Below are 25,477 nucleotides of genomic sequence, written 5' to 3' on the forward strand. Positions count from 1 at the left end.
CCCCTATAAACACAACCCCATGCAAGGTGAGGCTGTTCCACATTGTGGCTGACCTCCCCTGGGAGCACAGCAGGTGCTGTTCCCTCATCCAGCTTCTGACACAGGCAAAGGTACAATTGGGATTTGCGGCCGAACGAGTTAAAATGCTGCTGTGTGAATCTGCTTTGACTGGGGCCAGATCGATTTCCCCAGCCCCTGTGACTGATACAAGCATATCCAGCCAGGGAATGGTAAAGAAAACAGGTCTGAAAACAATTTCATTGCAACCAGCATGTGTTGATAAGGCCTTTGATAACATTGTGGATAGATGCTGGACAGGAAGGTACAGCTCCTTCACTGCTGGCAGAGGGGAGCTTACAGCACCCAAAAAACATCCCTTGCAAGTAGTGAGCAGCCAGGGCAGCCCCATGCCCTATGGCTGGGCTGGGGCAATGATCAGGACAAGGAGAGAGATCTCAGCCTGTCTCACACTGTGCTGGCAAGCTGCTTGTTCCTCCCTGCTTGCTCCTTGGGCGTATTAACTCACTCACATCTCTTCCACTTTTGGAGAAGATGGAGACTTGGAGCAGAGCAACATCCTGGAAGTACAATAGGTGCTTGTCCCTTCAAAGGGAACCCCAGGGAGGGGGCTGTTGTCTACATGTGGAAACTGGCAACTACAACACGTGGGCCATTTGCTCTCCTTGTGTGCCTGTCCTGTCAACCTCTCATCTTGTTTTATTGCTCTTTTCTGAAGTACTTGTGAGATACAGAGGCTTATCAAAGCATCCCAGAGAGAAACATTTAAACTGCCTTGAGATCGGTGATGGGTGCAGGCAGGAAAGCCAGCGGGGTCACCGTCAGCAGGACTGCCCTGACCCTGCAGCCTTTTATTTGGCAAAATTTGGCTGCATTGTCTTAACCGTGGTGCTCACCCGGACTGCAGAGAGTGAACCGCGTCTGAGGCATGAACCAGGCTCATTAATCTAGCTAAACTATTAAGCCCTGCTCGGGGTGATGGTTTATTGTAGGGCTAACGTGGTTATGCTGCAGCGAGCTGCTTGCTCTGCCCAGCCTGGCACACTCCTGTGGAGACCCACAGTCCGTGCCTGCACAGGGGGCTCACAGCCCCCCCAGAGCCCTCGATGGAGATTTACTCATCTTCCAAGCCAGGACAGATTCCCAATAGCCCAGAAATACAGAATTAGGAAAACACACTGAAAGCAAAACGAGACCTGGAAAGGAAATTACGCCAAAAGGTCTGATTGCATCTGAGCTGCCTGCAGCTGAGCAGGGTTAAAAGGTAACTGAGCCTGACGAGCTGTCACCACAAGCCTCCTCACTAGCAGGCTTGGCCTCCTCCCAGGCACTCTCAAAATTACTGGGTGAGCGTCTCCGTAACCCATTTTGCCCAAGTGGCTCAGGTTAACCACAGCCATTTCATGGCCAGCCTTCGCTTGCCCAGATCGTGTCGCCTGTGCCAGTGCAAGCAGGGCTTCACATGGGGTGGCTGGCCAGGAGCAGCGGAGAGGGAGGAAGCACTGGCTTTATGTCAGGGTGCAGCTGCCAATAGATGTATCCCTGTGGGTCAGTTAGGGTTGCAGAGAAGGCTTCAGTAGGTCTGCATGCTCCAAAGTGCTATCCAGGTCTTGCTCCATCTCACCTTCTAGATGCAGTCCCAGAAATAAATGTTGTGCTTGGAGCATCTCCATGGGAAGACACCAAAGAGGGTGCTGCATGTTACCCCTTAGACTGTGGAAGTTACCCCTTCCTGTGGGAAGAATATCTGGCTGGGAGCTGCCAGGTCCCCAACCAGCTCCCTGGTGGGGTTGAGCTGGGAATCAGGACAACAGCAGGCAGTTCATCCAACTTACCCTCCAGGTGTAACATGCACTGGCACTGCCAGGCTGCCATAGGGCTCCGAGTACATGGAGGCACTTTCCAGGCTTTAGGTCTAGTCACCAAAAAGCTCGTGAGTTTGCAGAGGGCTGTGTGCTCCTGTTCGTGGTGTTCCTGCCCGCCCTTAGGAGGGCTTTAAGGCTTGAGGAGAGCGTGGTGACGCTCTCAGAGGCACACACAGGGGGAGTGGGGTGGGTGCCCTGACCGGGTGTCAGAGCAGAAAAGGGGGCTGGTATCGTCTCTGGATGCAGAGTCATGTAACTTTAGCTCCAGACCATTCCTATTTGTCTTTGCTTCTTGCATGTTGTGAATAGATATTAGCTTAAGCTCAATGGGCTTCACGCAGGTCTTGGAACCAGATGATTCAAGCTGGGATTTGTTCCATATCTCGGGTTTCACATGTTTTCTTTAGCTGCTTTTTAATTGTGGGGTTTTCCTTTATGTTTGGTGAGATGTTCGATCCAGGTGCCGTCCTTTGCAGCTGTAAATATCCCAAATAAATCCCATTCCTGGATTATGTGAGGGTGAAGAGGAAGTACCCTACAACATAATAGGTTAGGTTTTTATCACAGCTCTTCATCTGGAAAGCCACTGGGAATGTGTCCACAGAAAATGTCTGGCGCTAGTCCAGAAAACAACGTACAATGTCAGCAGAGCCCTAGAGAGAGGACTGTAACATGGTTAAACAAAGCCTGGATTGAGTATAGCTCACCTTTATTTCCGTCTTCAACCAACAAACCTCTCCTCTGAATGCAGCTGAGCTCAGGTCCTGCTGATGATGGGAAACAAAATTCCCCTTGTTTTCCTAGCTGCCCCATTTTTTTTGAATCACTCCTGCTGCCTTAACCCATGGGCTGTTTCATACATCCTGAGCCATGAGGGGCCAGGAAGAGGCTGGTGGACAAAAATGAGATGGTCTGATCCTATGTGGACTTTGTCAAACCTCATACAATGAATTCCCATTTCCTGCTGCTTCCTGCGCCAACAGCCATTTGTTCCCACCAGTTGCAGTAGTTCTGTTGGGGTCGTGGAGCAGGAGAGGGGCTGGAAGGTACCTCCAAAGGGGATCCTGTATTTGGAGGACCTGTCCCTCAAAGCCAGCACCTTTTCCATCTGTGGGTTGGTGTTGGAAGCCCTCCTACTTTGCAAGGGGTCTTGCACCTGGGAGACAAGGATGCTCAGAAGAGCCATTGACTTCTTCCCTCAGCTGTTGTCCCATGCCAGGGCCAAAATTGCTCTGTTCCTGCTTACCACAGAGTGGAAAAGGCAGTAATACAAGTTGTGTGTGCTCCCTCTAAGGAGACAGCAGCATGTTTGGACCATCAGCCTAAGCTTTGCATTGCTGTATGGGGTCTCCATCCCATCCTGGAGCCTGCTGACGACTTGTCCAGGCACATACAGGTGTTTAAGAGGTACTGGTTTGACAGGCTGCTCCTGCCTTTTGCTAATTCCTGCTCTCAAACCACTTTGGGCAACTTGCCATGGGCTGCCCCATCTTGCCTGTGCCCCAGAGCTGGGTTTCCCTGGTGTGCTTACACACTGTCAGCCAAGGGCCAAACCACTGGGCTGTTTTAACACCATCTGACCTGGTATCAGAAGTGTCACAGCCTGGGGGAGTGAAGGATGGCCCCATCCCCCATCCCCAGGGGTGTCCCAAGCACAGCTCATGCAATGGCATCTGACTCGGGAAATCAGGGCTGGAGTAGGGGGCAGTGTATTTCTGGGATGCTGGAGGGTAAACTGTACCCTGCTCCATCTACCCTTGCTGCTGTGACCACCACATACAAGAAATCCTTCCCGAGGAAGGTGGGGAGTGAGGAGGGCTCTGCATCCCCGCTGCAAGTCGCCTCCCCTCTCCCCTGTGCCTGAGGTTCCCTTGTCAGTCCACTGGATCCTGGCTGATGGATAGCTGCAGGCAGCAAATTTGAGCAGCATCTCCATGCCAATTTAAATAAATAAATGAGTCTGAATGCTTCGCCTTGCAGAATGGCATCTCATTCAGCCTTTCAAGCATCAAATACCACAGGGATTCTTTGGGTCTCAATTTGCAGAACTATTTCCCTTTCAAGTGCTCTTTTATTTTTCTTTTTACTTATTTAAACCTGTTTTTCCTGTAGTGAACAATCCTTGCACGTGAAAGCAGACAGCTTTTGGATGTTGATGGAGCTTTCCTTCAAACTGAAGGGGGATCACTGGACTCTATTTAAAAAGGTCTTCCCCAGCCTCTGCTTCCCTGGCTGCAGCTGGTGGGGATGCAGAGGGATGTTCCATGGTTCACTTTTAGTTGGAATTCCCCCCGGCTGCCACATCACTCATGTGAAGCCCGTTACTCACAGCAAAGGCTGAGCAGATGTGCTGGTGCCACGGGGAAGCTCTTGTCCTGCCAGGGCCAAGTAGCAGCTGTGGGAGCTACTGCCAGCCCCCTCCTGAGTGCCTTAGATGGGTCACAGGAACTGGAAGGTGGGAGGAACATACATCTGTCCAAAATACCACAGATGCCTTAAGGACAGAACAAGCTCAGGCCTGGTGAAGTTGCAGTTAGTGTCAGTGGGATGGGGAAAATTGATGAGCTGGAGAGAAAGGTGAGGAAGTGATGTCCCTTGGCTGCATCCCTCCTGCTGAGATCCTTTAGCTTTTCTGGGATCTCTGGGCCATGGAGGTTGCAAAGAACCACCCGGAGAAGCTATCTGAGGCACCTCAGAGGCTGAAAGAGCAGAAGATAAATGGAAAGGAGCTGCTATTATTTTTTCTTATTTTGAGCCAAACACAAGAATATTAAGTGTTCTGATTCACAGTGTTTGAACACCTGGGTGTGATACACAGAAGAGCCTTCTCAGAAGCATGAGAATTTACCTGTGTATAATCTAAAACAAACATCTCCCTAGCCAATCTCTAATCAAGGCCTTATGGATTAGTGAATAAATTTAGGGACTTAGTAAAATTAGCAAGATTCATGTTGCTGGTGGTGGTGGTGGTGGTGTTTTTTGACTACTTCATTCTATCCACATACCCCCTTACACTGATCATCCTCTCCTGTCTTCGAGTGAGCTGCTCAGTACAGTGGCCAGGCATGGTGCTCCACAGGTATTTGGGAATAATATGTTTTGGGGCAGGACACGCATACAGGCTCAAGCTGCTGTGAAATAGCTGAGAGTAATTCTCCAAGCACAGTTTCCTTTTGCTGATGCTTGCACCCTCGTGCTGCTGCACCATGCTGTTGTGTGCAGCAGTGCTGCTCTTCTAAGGCTGTGGTGGCCTTTTACACCGGTGTAGGAGGATTGTGAGAAGCTGACGGCCTTTCTGAGGGCGTCTGGTCTCTCTCTAGCAGCAGTCACTGTGATCAAAATGCTGCACATCAGCCAGACCATAAACAAATGGCTTGGCCTCATGTTTTAGGCACGATTAGTAAATGGAGTGCAAACTCTGCTGCATCTCTTCAACTCCTCCATCTTCCTGCCAGCTCCCCGCAAGCCCCGGCTGCCTTCCCTGTACTGCAGGTAATGGAGAATTGACTTCATCCCTGTTGCTGATCCTCCCTGGGAGCTGTGAGGAGGATGCATTCCCTAGGGACCAATCTCCACTGGTCTCTCTCATTTCCAACCAGCCTGTGTGCTCAGTGTAGCTGGAACAAGGGAGAGTGAAAGTGTCTCTCTGACATGCCTCGGTTAGCCAACGATGGTGCTTGCTCCCTTGTGGGAACGCCACTGCTGCTGGAGTAATAAACTAGAGGTATTTGGGGATTTGAGAGGAGAGCAAGGGAGCCAGGGATGAGCAAGACATTGCTGTACATCTCTTGAAAAAGACACCACCACTGCACGGAGCTGAGTTCAGGAGACTGGGGAGCCCTGTCCCTGGCTCCGCAGAAACAGGGGGTTCTGCCACTGATGGGGTGGTTTGCAAATCTTTCCTCAGATCTCAGCTGTTAGAAGGGGATTAAATCCATTTTATAGTCCTCAACCTCTCAAGCCTGTGCTAGCACACTACAGCCCTTCCTGGCTGCTGGGCATGAGCCAGCTCTTGGAGACATTTGATGGCAGGAAGCTCAGGGCACCTTGGCCAACACTACAAGTGGCCAGGATCAGGATAAGAAGCACAGGAAGTCACTCTGTCCCTCCTCTAATTTCTGTGGCTGCACTGTCCCCCTTGACCCTCCTCTCTTCAGCCCTTTCCTACCCTCAGGGTAGCAAAATCCAGTTTTGCCCACATCACCACCCTGCTACCACCTGCACTGGCTCCTCTCCAGTTTCCCCAGTCCTCAGAGAGGTGTATCTCGCTCTGCCCCTTCCTGTCAGTGGTCCCTGTGAGGTACCAGCTCAGCAAGGCTGAACAGAGTTTTCTGCATCTTGCTCATGCTTCCCAGGCTCCTGTACACTTCTCCAGCCTGCTGTCCACACTAAAACCCCCACAGTGGGAATGACTCCAAAACCAAGCGCCGCAAGCAGCTTGGCTGCACGTGAGTCCATTCGCCAAGCCCAGCTGGAGAACTGCTCTGTCTGAAAAAATCCTCTTTTAATTTTTTTTCTCCTGGCTTATTTTTTAATCCAAATCAGTTCCTCTACCTGGTTTCCTCTGGTTCCTCCAAAAGAGCCAAAGGGCAGCCTGGGATTAAGCGAGAGAATGGAGACACTGCAGAGTTCAGCCCACCAGCAATAGAGCTGCAATGTCAGCAGTCCAAGATGAGTTCAAACACTAAACTCTGGAGCTGCTTCCTTCTCCTCTTCCCCATAGATCAGGAGTGACACCTATCCAGTGCCCAGAGAGCATGGCCACTGCTCTCAGTTAGCAGGAGCTGGCTCGGAACAGAAATTCCTTCTCCTCTGCTGCTGAAGCCCTTTGAAATGTGTTTACATACCAGGCGGGAATAAAAAGTCAGAATATCACTGGTGTTTGGCCAGGGAATCATTCCTATTTGAAAACACTTGTGTCACTTGGATTTTTTGATTGTGCTAGCAAAAATAAATGAAGGCACCGAAACAGGCATGGAGAAATCAGCAGATCAGGATGCTTGGACATCCCAGCTCCATAGGGCTTTCTCACTGGAGGTTGTCCAACGTGGGGCATCACACCAAACCGTTTTGATTTTGATGCCCATTATATTTTCCTAATGTCTCAGTGGTTTGTGCCCACCAAATCTACATGCCCTAGCCCACTTTTGTGCTACCTCTTGGCCATGTGCCTACCCTAGATGGTCTGCTTAATGAGGTTTAGTGAACATACCTTATAATGAGGCCATCATGACCCCAGCGTTGCTGCCTGGGAGAGTTTCTGCAGTGACACTGCTGCAGCTCACATTTCTCAGAGCCATTTTCCAGCATAGGGACTTCATCAGCCCTGGATAAGCTGAGAGGCTGTAGCAGCTCCCTTTGCCATCCTCCTTTGAACCCATTAGTGAAGGTGCCAAGGCTTGACTAGATATTTAGTTCGCTGGCACTTTCTTAGGCCTCTGGTCCCTAAATAGCACTCAGCAGTCATTTGTCATCGCAGTCCAGGTTCTTCAGGCAGTGCACTTTCGCATAGCTGTATTTATAGCCTTGTCAATTTTCATTCTCTTTTTCAGAGACACAAAAATGCTTATATTATCTGCTGAAATTTCCTGTCGAAGCTGCCACCCACCTGTGGTTCAATAAACTCCAGCCACCTGGAGTTGGTTGTGACAACACAATCTTCTCTCATCCCTCAAACCCCAGGCATAGCTGCTCTTCTTCTGGAAACTGCCCTCATTTCTCTGCCGCTGGGCATGAAGTTGGCTTTCCCAGTGAATGCAGTACCTTGCCAACACTTGGACCTCCCATCTCTCGCCTGTCATAGAGTAGTAGAATTGTTTAGGTTGGAAAATATCTCTAAGATCATCAAGTCCAACCATTAACCCAGGACTGCCACGTTCACCACATTTTGGTTTGTGTCATGGGGTTTGGCTGCCCTGAGGACACCAAAACCGGCATGCACCCATCTAGTTGTGAGGTGTGGGAGAGGCTGTGGCAAAAGGTTCAGTGCAGCAGCGTGCTTCCCAGCTTCCCTGCATGTGGGGTCCTGCTAAGTCCATGGAGGGTTTGGCAAACAGCCTGTGGAGCCATCCATTTCTCTAGGAATCACAGCCCTGCTCCAATGCCTGGGTTCGAGAAATTGGTCTAATTAGAGAAGAGTGAAATGCTTCTCCTGCTTGGAGAGCCTCAGGTCCCCAGCCTACTCAAAGCTCCACATAAGACCATTAGCACGATGTGTCTCCCCAGAACTACACATTTGCTCACACGCTTGGCAGGCGGCCGACCAGATGTAGCCAGGCTGTCTGAAGGTGCCAAGCATAACAATTAACAGCGGCTTTGTGGTGGGATCGGCAATGGCAGCTGCAAATTGCAGGCACGTTTGGCCGCCCACCTTGCTGCCAGGCACAGCACAGTCCTCCTGCACCCCTCCAAGAGGCAACGCTGGGGTTCAAGGAGATCACAGCGAGGGTCCCTTGGTGCCCAACAGCTGCAGGACCTCGATGACTTAGCGAGAGTGAAGTCCAATGGTGAAGAGCACCAGCTAATATGCACCTCAGCTAAATCGTTGGACATTGTACCTTATTTCTGTCAAAGCGCTGCATCTGTTTGGGTTTTTTCATGCTGATTTAAGCTGCAGTTCTGCAAACACAGAGTAACTTCATCCAGGTGAACAGCTGTGTGGAGTTTGAGAGGGATGCTGCCACGTTCCTTGCTTGCAGCAGCAGGCACAAGCTGCTTTATTAGGTCTTAATTACATCCTTGCTATCCAAAATTCTTAAATTTGCCACTAAAGGCAGATAGAAATAAAAATGTTGCGCTTTTGCAGCTCAGATATTTGCAGCCATGAATAATACGCTCACACACTCATTTACTAATGGATACACTTCTCCTCTAATTTCTTTCCCCCTCCAGACATTTGCAAAAGCTCTTTTCATTCCCATCACACCTTTAGTGAGCAGCAAGCCATTCTGTGTTTTGTTGCTCTTATCTCTTCTCTGAAAGCTTTTATTGACTGCATCTCGGTTTTGTTTCCTCACCTTTTCCGTTTCCCGTATACCCTTTTTTTTTTTTTTCTTTTGCTGTTGTTGTTTCAAGCCTTCAGATCACCAAGAAGTCCCTTGTGGAGCTATTTTGGATATTTCTCACTGCAGCAGCTGAGAACTCCTGGAAGAGCTAATGACAATAAGGAAAAAGCAGTTGGCTCCAGAATACATTTGGATTAGAGGGTGGGGAGTTCAGTAAATTATTGAATTACCTGGATGAAGAATTCATATTAAAACCCATTTTAATTCAGTGCCTGACTCATTTGTATTTAAGAGTTGTGAATGTTTTAGGGATGAGCTTTTAAGCTGCTCCTCTGTATGTTTCTTACTCCAAACAGAGGGATGACCCTCTTCCCTCTTCATGCAGCAAGTGGCTGCAGGTAAAAATTGCTGTGGGTCACAGAAGGGCTAACTGGGGCCAGTTTCCATGCTGAACCAAAGAGCACTGCCTGGCCAGCCCATTCAGAGATGAGTTTCTGTTTCTGCTATCACAGCCACCGTGCAGTGGCACCCACAGGAAACCTTTAGCCAAGGCTAAACTGTGTGACCCAGCCCGTTTGCTCTGCTTTGCCTAAAACTAGGCCCAGAAGTCTCCCTTTCCTGACGTGGGTGGCTGGTGCCCCTCACACAGGGATTGCACAGTGGGTCTGTGGTGGAGATCTGGTTGAGACAAGGCACTGGAGCTCTCCCCTCCTCCCACACGGTACTGTCTGCATGAGATAACTGCCTGCCTGGTTGAGCAGGACCCTGCCCACCTTCCTTGGAGGTGATGGATGCACCAGGTTTTTGGCAATTTTGCTGAGCAGGATTGCAGCCCAGACAGAGTTTGAGAGGCTCTGGCACTGACAAGGGCAGGAGGAGCCCAGAGCACACAGGCAAACCAGAGGGGCTACCTGTTTTGCTTCAACTGCCAGTTGCCGCTGGCTGGAGCGAGGGACTTTCCGAACCGCTGAGGCATAAAACCACTAATAGCTCAGCTTTGATCCCCTTACTTTGAAAGGAGTCCTGAATTTTCCAAAGCAACCAACTCTCATCAGAGGTTGGAGGCAGCTGCCTTTGCCCATTTTCACTTTGGTTGGGAGCTCTGCACCATATATCTGGAAAAGCCTGACTAAATGTAGGAACCTCAGTTTTGGATGATTGGGCTTTTGGCTGCTTTTGGAAACAAACCACCATGGCTTCCCAAGATATTTTGGTGGCTGCTGGCCACCTTAGTCCACAGTAACCATAAGGGCTTTGTGCTGAAGCATTTCTGTAGCTTCCACACTGGGAGGTGTAGTGTTGGCTGCCCTTCCAGAGCCTCTAGCTTTCTGAGCCTTGCCTTTCCTTGTTACCAGTCCTTTGGACATTAAAGCAGCTGGTTTGCTGAGGACCTTGCTCCACAGAAAGGGGCTGCTGTTGCACCCTGCCATCGCCTGATGTTTTTAAGGCAGAGAAAAGCTCTTTGCCCAGCTCAGGCAAAACCAGCAGAAGAAATGCAGAGTTTCCAAGTCACACTGTTCTTGAGAGATGAGGCAAAAAGCAATAACAGGTTAGAAGACTCTTGAAACATCTAGCAGTGAGAGGGCCAATACCAAGCATTGCACATCCCAGAAAACTGAATCCTCTTTCTTGTGGCTTGGAAACACCTCATCCGACCTGCATTCTGATGTGGCAGATCCCTTCTCACAGGGCTCTTGCTGTTTGCAGCCAGTGAGCCCATGGATAAGCTGATGCTTGTTTGGGGGAAGCATAGAAAGATTCACCTCCAAGAAAGAAGCCATACCACTAAATCCATCCTATCTGCTCTGCCTCTCCTGAGCATTTCCAGGCTTTTTCTTTCCATGCTCCACTGGAGTCTAATCCTGCATACAGAAAATTCCTCATGCATTTTGCTCTTATTCCTTCAGGGCATCTGTATTCTCTTTCATTCTGTCTGGCTGTTCAACAGCCTGAACTCAGTTACTCTAATCCCTCCATCTTCAGTGATGTTCTCAGCTCCACATAATAAATATTAACAGCTTACATGTATCTTGGGGTTCTTATGCAAGGGCTCCAAATAGCTTTATGGTTCATACGCACATGGGGCTCACTTTATTTGCCAGCAAAATGCAGCCACTGATCAGACAGCAGTTGTTTAGCAACCCACAGTGACAACACACAATAGTTAAGACAGGAAGTGAAGATAAATATCATATCCATTTGAAACTCCAGGAGGGGATTGGAGTTGGCAGAATACAAGTACTCATGCTGAATTTTAGCCAAAATGCTCCGAATAGCATTCCTATGCTTGCAGAAAGAGCTATAGGATTTAAAATACCTAACCCATCCCTGGTGGTTTATTTACAATTCATGTTAATGGCATGGATGTTTTAGGATGCCAACGATGCTCTTCACCCGAGAAAGGTGTCACTTGAGTAATAAACTATACAGGATTACTCTAAAGCCCTTCCTTACAAATTCTAAGGAAGGAAAAATCAGACTATTTTGTATAAACAGCTATCTATTAGCTATCAAATTAAAGGATACATCTTTTAGGCAGATTCACCCTTCAGCTATGGCTTTCTCCACTCTGCGACAACAGGATGCCAATTGTGGCATTTTTTCAGTGGTGCCACAAACCCTTCCGCTATCTCCTAATACTGTCAAAACCTTAATGTGGTGGAAAAAAACAAGGGGAACACATTCCTCCCTCTTCAGAGCATGGCAGCTGAGGGAGCAGAGACTCTGGTTGAGGACGCTACATTACCCTTGCATGGTGCAGGGAGCACTGATGGCACTGACATGGCCTTCTCTTTCAGACAGCTCTTTCTGAAGGTCCTTACAGGCAGTGGGGGGCTTACAAAGCCCTTTCCAGTCTTTGCTGGGTTTTCTTCACACTCCTGGTGTGCAGCGAGGCACACATAGCTTCAGTCCTCCCCAAGAGCATCTAAAGGCTTTGGATCATCTTCAGCCCTGCTGAATCCTCCACACGCCGCTTCAGCCTGGCTGCCTGCTTACCTCACTGCCTGCCCACAAGAACTGGGACCAGGACCTTCTCCTAGCCTGTCTCACTGGCCTGAGCACCTTTAATGACCCTCAGCCAATGCCCACAGCTCAGGGACATGCGGACATGCAGAGCATTCCTGCTGCTCACGTTCCAGGGATAGGGCTTCTCATTTCTACCCCTGTCTCGCAGGGGGATAGCTCTTGAAAAAGCAGATTAGCTGCCTTTATGGCAGACTTATCGTGCATAGTCAGATTTTAATTTGCCAGCTCCTCTCCAGCAGTCCTGTGGAGCGTAGCTGCACTGTTTTTCTCTCTCTCTGTCTAGGACTTTAAATTTCTAGTGGTTTTGAATTTCACTACACTGCAAAAAGGCCCCTGCTCTTGTTTCTCCAGATCACTCTGTCCTATTCCATCCACTCCTTCATTTTAGAGGGGCAGAGGAGAGAAGGTTTTTCCACTGATTTTACTGCCTGCATCTTCTTATCGCTCCCTGAGAACGATATTAAATACCAATATTCGCTCATGAGCCTCCTTCCCCTGTACACAATGTTCAGTTTGTTTCTTTGACCCAGAATCCTAAGCCATGGCTTATGTAGCATGTACAGAAAAACCATTTTCCTCAACTTTTTCCCAGTGGCTGTACAGACATAGCTTAGTGTGATCCACCCGCTCCTACCCACTTTATTTTTTTGTACTTCCTAAATTGGCAATGATGCCAAAGGATCAGTTTGTTTTGCATGATCTGCTTTATATAAGTGTGTTTGGCAATTCTTAAACTTTTATCTGGAGCATCCACTTGCTGGAATGTTTCCCATTGGAACTGTTCTCGGTATAAATTCGCAAATACCATAGATAAATGTGATGGGGGAATAAGCAAGAAAAACTTGTTTATACAGCTATTGAAATTTGTGCCAGGTTAGGGAACACAGAATAGGATAAAACCTTTTCAACTCCATTTTAGTCCATACCAGGATCACACTGTCCTATTAAATAACCACACAACAACCTGGAGGATACGGTCCCCAGGTCAAATGACATTTCAGAGCAGCTCCGCACAGCAAGGCCAGGCTGGGCTCAGATACCTGAACTCCCTGCTCCTCGCAGGGCAGAGGCAAGGGCAGAGGACAGGGCTGAGGGACAGCCAGCCCCTGCCTTGTTCAGCCTCAGGGACAAGGCACCAAACCTCACACAACTCTGCTGCCTTTGCCTCCACATCACTGAACGCCACCTCCCTGGCGGGGCTGGAACGGTCTTGACTGGAGGTGTCTGTGCTGGCACATTCAGCACACCCCGACTTCCTGGGAACTACAGGGGGGCAGGGAAGCACAAGCTTCTGCAGGCAGCCCAGCAGCACCCGAAACCCCGCAGGGTAAAGCCGTGCCAGTGGTACCTGGAAGGGGCAGTGGCAGAGAGCCACCCACCTACATGCAAGGGATTCCTGTTGTGCCTTCCAAGGAAACAGGCATTTCTCACAGCTCTGATCCTGCCCACGTATTTCTCAGTGAACTCAGGTCTTGCCTCGGGGCACTCAGTACTATTTCATTTATCCAAAGGGATGAATTCCCTTCTTCTCCTTTCCAAGCTGGCATGCCACAGGTGCCTTGAACCTGCACACATCAGGGTTTGGCAACACACTGGCCTTAACTGTAGCATCCATCCCCTGCTACATCATCCTTTTCCTCTCCCACTCCCCTTCTTCCTAAGGTGACAAGTCTGAAAACAAAAATACATCCCAGGAAGGTCAGTTCTTTCACTTGCCCCTTCTCCTCTATTCCCTCTAGCCTTCTCGTGTCTTTGCTTGGTGCCTCATCACAACTCCCCGTTGAGGTACCAGGCGCTGCGGCACAGCCGTCAGACCCCCCCAGGCCTCCCGTGTTTGCTGGGGAAAGGCAGAGAGGGAGGCGGGCTGAAGGGGACGGCTGGAGGAGAGGGAAGAGCCTCGCTTGCCGCCTGCCGTCAGAAAGCTGAACTGAAGATCGCTGTGACCCCGAAGCCTCCACCAGCTAGTCCAGGCCCCGGCTCACCCGACGTGCAGCCAGCAGACCAGCAGGAACCCCCCTCTCCTCCCTGCACACCTCCTCGCTCTGACACGAGGATGCGCATCTGCATCTTCAAGGCATCGCGATATGGTTGTGCATTCCAGCTGTGCACTACCAGGTGCCTGTACAGGAAAACTGCATTACAAACTCCACCTGCCCTATACAATTTTCCAGATGGCCTGCATTAAGGGGAAATAATGTGCATTTTACCTACAAAAAACAATAACCTGAATTTATAATTTAACTCCAAGCCATAATTCAGTGCCAAAGCTCAGCAAATAAGTAAGCAAAGAGCTTATGCTTTAAAGTCATCAGCAAGGGCTCAGGCCACTTTACAGCAGAAGCTTGCCTGCTGCAGGGTGCAACCCTCTGTTCTGGAATAGAGGGTTTCACCAGGAGCTGTCACACCCACACATGACATTATAAGGAAGAGAGTAAGCCACATGGGTGCCAATGACTGTAGCTATAAGTTATTTATTCTGCAAAATAGAGGTATCTTCTATGGAGTTGAACACTGGAATCACAGCATTATGAATTGAGTTGTGGAAACTTTATGACAACACACACACAGGCACACGTGTACACCTACACACACACACACACACACACGCAGCCTTTGTACAGGCCTTGCCTCTTGCACTATCCAGAAGGAGCCCCCTCTGCATCTTTATTTGCAAAAACCTGCAGCGAGGGTTGCATTCAAGACCCCTTCCCCTGTTCACAGGGCTTCCAAGGGAGTGAGGCTGGTCAGGATTGGGAGCATGGCACAGGCAACACGTGTGTAGTGCACAAGCTCCCCAGCCCAGTGTCCAGCACATCCTGTGTAGGAGTTAGCTCTGGGCAGAACACAGCCCTCAGTGGAGCACTCACTCTTTGCCTCAGTCTTTGCTCTTGCAGCCGAGTTTCAGGTGTCTGCAGGAGGCAGATCACCATGTTAGGACACAGTCAGTGCTCCCTGCTCGCCATGGTCCATGTTCCAAAGCCGGTAAAACTCTGCAAAATCCACGTAGGGCTCCACACGCCCATCCTCATCTGGCTGGAGTGAGTGGGCAGGCCGGGAGCGGAACAGACCTCCATCTGAACTTGAGCTGCTGCTCTGTGTGTGAGTATTAGTCGACTGGAGCGTCACAGTTGGGCTTTGGCTATGGAGAGAAAAAGAGAACACAACCACCTTTATGTTAGACAAGAAAAGCACCAGAACAAGCACCAGTTTCTTCACAGATCAAGCTATCCTAGCAAACAGTTGCAGTCACTTGCTCTATGAGAACACTAGTAGACTTGAGAGCTGATTGGAATTGACAAACATCAAAGATATCTGATTCACATTAACTTGAAGGTCTTAAATACAACCAGGCATCTGAACAGAGGAGAGGCAGCAGAAAAAAAAATTAAAAAAAAGTCCAAAAAAAAAAGGCATGCACTCTGCTGGCCTCCCCATACCTATAACAGTGCAAGCTTTATGGGAAGAGTCAGGCAGCAAGGAAAGCTATTTTTGTGTGGCCTGTGCTGCAGCCAAAGCAGCTCTGGTGTCAGCTTCATTGTTTCTGGAGCTACAGAACACAATACCCACAGCACTGCTTCACTTTGCAGTGTGTACACGTACCATCCTGTGACAAAGGCTCAACCTAAACCACAGCCACTAAGTAGTATGATCCCGCAAAGTGGATCCAAATAGGACCCAATTCTAAGCTTTATACACTTTTTTCCTGGCCTCTGAGGCAGTGCAGCCTCTCCAGCAGCCTTACAGGTGGCCTGCATAGTCTCTCTTCCTCACTAAAATGAAGGGCACCCACACTCCCTCTGTGCACAGTACCCAACACACTTGGCACACAAGATCCAAAGAGAAGGGCTGCTCGTTGCCAGTGCCCTCCATGAACAGCAGCAGATGCTGCTCCCAAGGCATGTTGCCAGAGCTGGCTTCAGAGCTGTTCACTTCACTCTTTCCCACTCCTCACACAATCACTTTCCAGCTAACACAATTTGCTGGCTGTCAATACTGCAGTCGGGGGGGCCATGCTCAGATAAGGGAATGACTGACGGGTAACTGACAGGTGTCTCTGCTTTGCAACCACTTTACACCGTGTGAGGTGCAGGAAAAACTGTGAGTAGCAAGAGAGCAGGACTTTACTTAGTGAGGGTAGGGGTGGCTTCATCCAGAGTTGAGCTGCTGTGGGCACCATTGACCATCTGGCCTTGGGAAGGCATTACAAGAGACAGCGTGACACTTGTCTTGCTTGTGCTTTGGGAGCTGGAATATGGCACAGAGACTGGGTAGACACGGCCTCCTGAGAAGGGAGAAAACAGAAGTTATAAAATGCAGTTGAGACATGAGCAACTGAGGGTGCAGCACAGCAGCAAAGAGGGCCCAAAGAACCCAAGAATTTATTAGAAAGTGCCTTTATTAGATGCTGTACTGTATTCTATAAAATTGTCACAGACTCCACATGTCAAAAGCCAATAATCTGTTTAATAAGAAAATTCCTTCTACCCCAAGTACCTCCTCTCCTGATATGAGGTCAGTTCTGGATCAATCAAGAGATCTTATCTTCCCCCCCTCCATTTTGTCTCATTCTCCCCCCAACACACCTTGCGTTGGTGTCAGCGTGGGCTGGCTCATCTCACCCAGGGGGTACCCAAAATTCCTCACAAGCAGCGTCATGTCTTCATGACGGGGACAGAACTTGGACCGCTCCCCACCACTGGCAAAAGTGTCACAGTGGATCCGCTTAACCCGGTCCACTACTGCTTGTGCCACAGCATCCAGAGACGTCTGCTTGGCAAACTCTGTGGCTATCATGGCTGCAATTTCCTGAGCAGAGAAGGAAAAAAAACATCAGAGGAAGGATGTTTAGGAGATTTTGAAGGAAACCTTTTCCTGCCATCTGATCTAAGAGTTTTTATGGTAACTCATCTGACTGTGAAGCTTGCCCATCTCACCTGCTGATATGTGCCCTTGTGCCTTGAATCATCCCACTCCCTTTTGATGGGCTACTCTTAAGGGACGGGCAGCTGCCTAGAAGAACTGGCTTGGCAAAGCAGCTCCCATACTATTATAGACTGGAATGTGGTGGCACAGGCATTCAACCTGGCCAGCACTGACAGGACATAGGAGGAGGACAGTCCATAAGGGAGCAGCTGAAGTGAGTCAATAGCCCAGGGAACGTTTCCTGTGTGAGCCAGCTCACCTGGTTGGCCTGCCCAGGCCCATGAGCTGCCTCCAGCGCTTTGTAGAGCCCTTCAGACATAAGCACCAAGAAGCCAGTCACCCCATCGAGCGAGTGCCCTCCGTGGATTTCAGGCTCTGCTATGATGGGCTTAGATTTAGCAGCACTGGAAAGAGACGGTGTTATTTAGCATTTAATGGTGACATATGGAGTGATGGTGTGAATGGAGTGATCATGAAGAAAAGGAGGGCTTGAAACTCCAAAGCTGAGTTTTTCTGACCTGAGCAGTTCAATGTCAGTATAGCCGTATTTGACTTTGTAATCTCCAATGCGTCGAGTGCTTTCCTGCCCACGAATAGTTCCCACTTGTTTTATTTTCCCTGCATCCAAGCCTGCCAGATTGAAAACCAAAAATGTTTAATTAACTTTGTGAAACTTGGAGAACTTCCTCTGAGAAAAGAAATATCTGCAGTTAAATAGAACTGTAATACAAAAGAAGATGCTGAAGATTCATCAGGAGCCATACAGGGAGAAAAGGAATAGCAGTTTGCTGTGTTCCAAGGGACACCTTTTCATTAGTTGTGATCCGGGAAGGAGAGAAAGCCCAAAAGGCACACTGAATGCAACAGTTGGCCCCGAGACAAAGCCCACATCCCGGTCCAAAGCCACCAGCAGCAGCTGGCCTGGGCACACAGGCATTTGCCAAAAAGCCAGGAGAACATCTGTGCCTGTCAGCTCTGGACTGTGTGATGGGAGGAGAAGGCAGGAAGGAGGAAAACATATGTGAAGGATTCTGCTTCTTCTTCCGTCTATTACTGATCCCTGTCCCTAAGCTCCATATGACAATTTCCCTAGTACACTAGACTGCAGAGAGAGGTTGTGGAGTCTCCCTCATTGGAGATATTCAAGAACCATCTGGATGCAAACCTGTGCAATGTGCTCTAGGATTGCCCTGCTTGAGCAGGGAGGTTGGACCAGATGACCCACTGTGGTCCCTTCCAACCTTACCCAGGTTGTGATTCTGAGATTCTGAGAAAAGGATAACTATCTAGAAGAGACACTGAATTTGCTCAAGTGCTCAAACTGATGTGGGCTGCTCCTAAGCTAAGAACACTAACCAAACAAATATTTATAAATTTAAGGGGATATACCCCTGGCAGGGGCTAGGAAGTAATCCCAGCTTGAAGAAGGTTCTAACAGAGACCATCTGGGTGCAGCTACTATTTGAGGCAGGACTCAGACCAGATGAGCCACTTACCTGGCAACCCCCCTTTCCTGGTTATACCTAGAGCTAACAGCCAGAAAACACTGAGATTTTATCTAGGGATGACTGTCCTCAGTACAAGGTGAAGGCAGGGGTCCAACTGAAACGCTCCCTTTGAGTCAAACCAAGCCTTGCTGCACAGATGGTTCCACACCTACCCCAGCAGTAAGACACAACTCCTCCATCTGCTGCAGACCACAGCTGACTCATCAACACGGCCTGGCTCATTTGCCAGCTCCGGGCAGGGGGGTACGTGCCATTGACAGACACAAACACAGGGAGGCCCAGAGCACACTGGAGAGGTTGTGTCTAAATCACTCTCCCAGAGCACCAAACAAGTTGTGATGTGCTGGGTGAAGAGCCACAAAGGCACAAGACCTCTCCCTCCCTTCCCCAGAGGGGTGACACAGGGGCCATCATGACAAATGCTATCCCCACTACCTCTGAATGCTGTGCTTCAACCTAGCCCTACAACCACCTCCTCTGGGCCCCCAAAACAGCCTGTGCACACTGTCCTGTTCCACAGGCTCTTCCTTCTCCTGGGACTGCAGGCAGGAGCGCCACTGCTGTGCCAAGTTAAGGTCAGTATATCTAACAGATCCCTGTCCTCCTATGGACTGCAGCTAAATTCTGCTTTTTTGGCAGTAGAAAGGCAATCAAAAGGTCTCCTTCCCAGGATTCCTTCATTCGGTCTTCTGTTTCACAGCACATATCCCTAGTGCAGGAACAGGAGTAAAAGAGGAAATTACAGAGAAATAGAATAAAGCAAGACCCAGCAGCAGAAATTACCACATCAACAGCCGCACCAGATAAGAATATATCTGCCAGGTGAACCTAATGAAGAATGCCACCTTAGATCTACCTAAATAAAAGTACAGAACCTAAGTATCTCAATAAGAAGAATTTGGTACTAGCTATCACACAAGTGGTCTGGGTTAGCTCTACACCAAGAAAGAAAACATGTCAAACACTGTAAAGGAAAAGGGAAATTGCCTAAAGCAAAATGTCAGCTCAATAGTTACTGATGTGAGAGCAGTAAATGCCAATGCTTGGCCTGCCTCTCTCTGAAGTGAAGCTGCTTTTTTGCAGCAGCAGCTTGTACAAAGGCATATTGAAACGTACCATCCTGAGGGTGCAGCATCACACAGAACTTAACCCAGCTCAACTGTGGTTTGCCTCCACAGGAGCACTCATATATTGTCCACCTCACTTCTACCCTCTGGCTGTGTGCTTCCACTCCTGCCTTCCTATTGACTCCAGCAATCACACAGCTGGAGGGCAAATCAATGCCAGTTTGGCAGCAGGACACTAAACTACCACTCAAAACTTGAATCAAAAGGATAGTTTTCTACTAGGTCGGTGAGCTGAGCTTACTCACTCTATAGCCTCAGAAAGGCACAAAAAGAAGGCACTGAACTTGTTATCTGAAAACACAGTAAGCTTCTTTTTGTGGCCATTTATTGTTTCCAGTGGCTTGAGTCATTCTTGGTGCCCCAGATAAACAGAGTCATGCGATGTTCTGCGCTAAGAACATGAAACTCAAACTCACCCAGCTGAGAGAAGCGAAAAAGTTCATCCTCATTCTCTGTCGTATGGTCCACGTTGAGCTGAGTCACTTGCAGCCCATCCACCGTGGACTTGCACAGCAGTGCCCGATTGGTACCTGCAGTGGGAGCAGCGAGATGAGGCACCAGATAGCTCTGCCGTTAAGAGGGAGAACATATCCCAGTGGAAAAGGAACAGACAGGAATAAAGACAGAAAAGAAGAGAAAGGCTCATGTACTGTCTCATCATCATCTTCAAAAAGTAGACTTGCTAGCAGCAGAGTAGGCCTGCTAGGCAGCTCTTCATCCAGACCTGAGCCAGTATCTCACAATAAAGTTCCCTATTTCTCAGTGAACCTGCACCACTTTTCTCAACCCCCTTTCCCTCTGTTCTTTGGTCATACAGCCAACCTCTGTAGGGATAAAGAGCCAGGCTGATTTCAAGTGCCCCTGTAGTAACAAGCATATCACTGCTTGGTCACAGACCAAAGAAACTGTCCCCCACATTCAAATTTCTTTTACTTCCTACTTCAGCTGCCATTCTCAGGAATGCCGAGTGAGCCACTGACAAAAACCAACTCACCCACATTGGCAATGTAGAGCTTGTTGTTGAGAACAACAGCCACAATAGCCATGGCTCCTCCAGAGATCTCCTGCTCTACAACCTTCAATCTCTCCACAATCTTCTGGTACTGGGAAGGGAGCTGGTGGTGAGGGACACCCTGGAACCCAAAATGAGGGAGAAGCTTGAACACACAGTCCACAACACAGAAATCACAGCTGAAATAAAAATTCAGTAGGGAAGGGACTTGACATGTCTTAGCTTTGTGTCAAGCTTATGCAAGACACAGTATTTTTTGTTCAATCCTAGCAAATGACATGGCTTCAATAAGGTTCTGGAGCAGCCAGTCCAGTACACCTGAAGAACAGAACACACAGTTGCCCAGATGCCATGCAAATTCGAGGCCTTGCCTCTCCTCTGCATCGTATGGCTTTGTTCTGGAAGAGCCACATGTACAGCCTGAACTCCTCTCCATGATACACTCAGTTCCTTACTCAGATAACCAATGATGGGTCTAAGTAGTGCCAGTATGAACAGTGGGAACTCTGGGAAATGGACCAAAGGGCTTGCTTCACTTCATGCAAGCTCGCAGAAGAGAACCACAGAGAAGTAATTTTCACTTACAGCCTCCCTTGACCAAACTGACTAATATGCCCAAACCTTATCCAGCAATCTGGAGCATGGGACCTCTCTATCAATCTCTGCTCTTAAGGTTACATTACCTCTGGTAGCTGGGACTGCAGGCTGGCCTTCTCTGCCAAGGCATCGTCAATGGACTCCAGGAAACTTCTTTCCACCACATCAAAAGCCTAAAAAAAGGCCATAAAGAAAAACTAAGCTCTTATCCAATGCCTACAGACCTTTGAAGCTACCCATCCCCACCTATCTAAGACTGGCTCGTAAGAGTGGATGATCACTGTACGTACAGATATTCAGGGATCACTACATCATATTGAAACACAATTGTTTCAGTGTGACTAGTTAACAGCTTGTAAAAACAGCCTGCAACAACTCAAAACCATAGAAATTACATTCACAGGAATGTCAGAGACCTATCTGATCTTGTGTGTTGATTTTAAGAACTTGCCTTTCACTCAAAAAAGCACTCACAAATCCATCTCCCTACACATTAACTTCTCCCTTTCACTCACTGTCATCTCCCTCACAGGCTGACTTGTTCCTACATGTCCAAGGAAGAGTAGCTGCAGCTTCTTGGAGAGCTCTCAGCACCATGCTGACGGAGCCAGAGGGACAGATGGGTTTGAGGTGGGAGTGAAACAAAGCACTACAGATGCTCGCCATGAGTGCAATTGCAACCAGCGGCAGATGTTTCCAACCCACACAGAAACCAGATGCTGCTCCCCAGATGGCAAAAAGAGGAGGCGGGTAGTGTGAAAAGCAGCAGCCGTTCCCACTCAAAGCTTCTTTACCTGCAGCAGAACTCGACGCACGTCAGCATCGCTGTGATCTGCATGTAGCTGGCCCAGCAGCAGTTCTGCAGAGAGCCTCTGACCCACAAAGTTGGTGACTCGGTTGCCATCATAGCCATTGAAGACACCATAGAGGTAGCAGTTGTTCTCACTCCTGCCAAGAGGGCAGAAGCAAAGAGGTCACAGATGTCTGTAAGACACAGACACAAGTAACAAGTTCCTCCGGGCACCTCCTGCATGCTCAGGTTCCACCCTCTTCTTCTGAGCCCTGTGTGACAAACTACATATCACTTTTACCTGCCCATGTGCATGCAGGAATCTGTCCCAAGTGCAGCCCACTTACCTGAATTTTAGCCAGTTATCCTCCAAGGGGTGACCCTCTGTGCCCTTGCCATCTGCACTGTACGAACGGTTCGGAGCAGAGCCCACCCCGGAGAGATGGCAGGATGGCAAGTCATCTGTCCAACTGGGCTGCTGTTCCTGGGAGACAGGAAGAGGAAAGAGACCATGTAAAACCCAAGCAGCTTGAAGCGAGGATCCTGGTCCAGTACAGGTTACAAGTCCATCCCCACTCTCTTCTCAACCCTTCTCCCTTTGCAAACAAGGCAGCACACCACACCAGCTAATAACTTCACATCCCCGTGCTGCAGAACAGGACCACTTATCACCTCCCTTCCCTCTGAAGCTGAGCTCTGGCTGCACTTTGTCTCTTGCTAACAAGAAACCTGAAGTTAAATTTGCATGGGATTACGCTTGATACAGCACTGCTCTAGCTTAGCTAGTCCTATGGCGAATCAGACCCTCACGCATCCCTGGCACGGGAGTGCAGGGAAGGCTCTGGATCCCCGCTGGAGTACTTACCCAGGACAAAGGGACAGGGGCCCGGTGCTGCAGCCAGCTCTTAGGGAGACACCCCTGGGGCCGCCATCTCCCTCACGGCCTGCAGTCGCCAGCTGCCCCCTCACACAGCGGGGCACCCCGAAGCCCGCAGCACTGGCACGGCCCACCCCCCCCTCAGCGACCTGTGGCCCCCCCAGCGCTGCAGAACAGCAGGTCAGCCCAGGGTGCGGATCGCTGACCCCGCAGAGACGCTCGCCAGCTGGAACCCCCTGCCCTCAGACGGCACAGGGGGCGGCAGGGCAGCAACCCACCGCCCCGCTCAGGGCGGACCTCCCCCTTCCCACACGGCAGCGCGGGGGGCGGGTGAGGAGGAGGCCCAGAGACACCCTCGCACCCACCTGGGGGGTGCGTGTGCGCGGAGGGGGGGAAGGTGCCACTCACACTCTGCAGCAGACTCCTCCTCTGCGCCGCCATCTTGCAGCAGGAGCGGCCGCCTCCCGCCCGCCCCGCGCCGCCCCAGCGCCGGGTCCGCTCGGGCTCCGCCTCCCGCGCTGAGGCGGCGCTGGGCAGAGCCGGAGGGAAGTCCCACGGAGCTGGAGTAGTTCGAAGTTTCCCTGTCGTTACACCTTCCTTCTTGTCGAGGGGGAATGAAGACATCTCCGTTTCTTACCCATGGCCTTCGGTTGTGTGAGAAAGAAGCACCTGTTGCCCGCCACTACCAGCGCGCGCGCGCGTGTGCGGAGGGAGAGGGGCGGGGTTGTGAGGATCATGGAATATCGAGGTTGGAAGAGACCTTTAAGATCATTCAGTCCAACCATCAACCCAGCACTGCCACTGTAACTAACCCCTACACGACTAAACCATATCACCCATTGGCAGATCCAGACACCTCTTAAATACCTCCAGGGATGGTGGCTCCACTATCTCCCTGGGCAACCTATTCCAATGCCTGACCACCATAACAGTGAAAAGAAATGTTCTAATATCTAATGTGAATTTCCCCTGTCTCAGTTTAAGGCCACTTCCTCTAGTCCTCTCACTGCAGACACGGTAGGAAAGATCGGCCCCCACCTCACCACAGCCTCCTTCCAGGTAGTCGTAGAGAGTGATGAGGCTCCCCCTGAGCCTCCTCAAGACTAAATAGACCCAGCTCCCTCAGCCATTCCTCATAAAACATGTTTTCTAGACTTTTCAGGAGCCTTGTTGCCCTTCACTAGACATCCTTCAGCACGTCAATGTCCTTTTTGAAGTGAGGGGCCCAAAACTGAACACAGTACTCAAGGTGCAATGTGTACTCTGAATCCTGAATCCTGTGAAATGGGGTCACCTTGGGTGCCAGAGAGCCCTGAGGGAGCCTGGTGTTGAAATGGTTTTCTTAGCAGTGCATTATGTTCCAAGCAACCTCCAGGGAAGACCTAGCCCAGGTACAACTCTCAGCTGCATCCTGCTCCATAGATGCCACATGAGGCATCAACGTGTTTCAGCTTTGAGTCTGTCTCCTGCCCTTTCCCACCCTCTTTTGCAGGCCATAACAAGGACATAGCTGGACCATGCCCTCAGGGCAGCAATGGGAAGGTGTCTAGAACAGCTGACAGGTGGTTCTCAATACCAGCCACGCTTTGGAGCAGTTCTTGGTGGTCTCGAGTCAGGCACAACAGTAAAATCACTTGTGTGCCTGCCTGAACAACACAGACAAAAACAGAGATCACTGATTTTGATCTTTAAAATCCTTTCTAGGCAGACACAGCCTGTTTCCATTGACTCGGTTCAGCTGGGGCAGGAGGAAAGACACGAGATTCATTCTCACCACTTTCTTGACATTCTAATTTAGCAGAAGAGCCCTCCAGGAGTGTGAGTGGCATTGGCTGGCAGTCAGGCTGGGCAGAGGGGGCTTGGGGAAGAATGTGTTTCCCTGTGTGAATCGTGGCTGAAGGAGCTCCAGCATGAGAGACGTGCAGTTTCAGTCATGAGTAGTAGCAGTGCAGTTGTGGTGAAGGTGGGAGTGTTAAGTAGTCTTGACTTCCAGCAGTGGCTTGATACTCTTTTAATGACATCTTTGTGGCAGATATATTTGATTCAGATGCACTTCAGAAATAATTGCCAGTTAATTAACCTCATTCTATGGAATGATGGTTTTTGCTGCAGGGGATTCTGCCGGAGATTTTGAGCTTCCTTTCCTGTAAATCTTCTGTCTATTGTTTTGTTACATCTCTTTTTCCTGAGTATACAAAGATTACAGATCCTTCCCCTTCACACAAGGCTCTCAAATATACAGCCATTCAGGCAGAGTTAGGTATACAGGCAGAATTACTTTTTTTGAAGATTATATTGGGCAAAGATAGACGAAAATGCTAAATTTAGAACCTCAGACTACAAACAAGTTTCCTCATGGTTAGGCTTCTGTATAAGCTTGGTCTCACTGATGTCATTTGGAGTATTCCTGTGGATAAAGCTGTGAATAGGTACAAATACTTAAAGGAATGGGTCTCAAATCTGTATTAAAAGTAGGGTGGACAGATTTTGTTCTGACAAAGATTTGTTTTCTTACCAGGATCAAGAATTCCCAGTGCTGCAGAAAAATGCAGAGCATAGCATTGTCCGTGCCATTAAAAATCTACAGGCAAGTGTCTTTGCTTTAAAACGCGATGACACTTTTTCAGCATTGCAGCAGCAGCTTATGGTTATTTAAAGCCATTGAAGGTTGCAGTCATGCACCTTGATGAGCACAGTCAGACCCTGTCCTTGCTTAGAGCACCACTGAA

At 49.4% G+C, this 25,477-nt stretch overlaps 1 protein-coding gene across 1 annotated transcript; it reads right to left on the minus strand.

The window, feature by feature from the left end:
• Nucleotides 1-14,359: 14,359 nt before the first annotated feature.
• On the minus strand, nucleotides 14,360-23,808 carry TAB1 (TGF-beta activated kinase 1 (MAP3K7) binding protein 1). The gene is made up of 11 exons (XM_051784225.1): nucleotides 23,157-23,808; nucleotides 22,219-22,355; nucleotides 21,876-22,029; nucleotides 21,168-21,254; nucleotides 20,467-20,605; nucleotides 19,889-20,002; nucleotides 17,356-17,467; nucleotides 17,097-17,241; nucleotides 16,498-16,720; nucleotides 16,040-16,196; nucleotides 14,360-15,053 (listed from the first exon to the last, which is right to left on the minus strand). Exons 1-11 carry the CDS (start codon nucleotides 23,370-23,372, stop codon nucleotides 14,846-14,848), a joined length of 1,692 nt encoding a protein of 563 aa, XP_051640185.1. The 5' UTR covers nucleotides 23,373-23,808; the 3' UTR covers nucleotides 14,360-14,845.
• Between the last annotated feature and the right edge of the window lie 1,669 nt (nucleotides 23,809-25,477).

The sequence above is a fragment of the Manacus candei genome, unplaced genomic scaffold (assembly GCF_025592945.1).
Source record: "Manacus candei isolate 608988 ecotype Guabito, Panama unplaced genomic scaffold, ASM2559294v1 h1tg000018l, whole genome shotgun sequence".
Classification (NCBI taxonomy): domain Eukaryota; kingdom Metazoa; phylum Chordata; class Aves; order Passeriformes; family Pipridae; genus Manacus; species Manacus candei.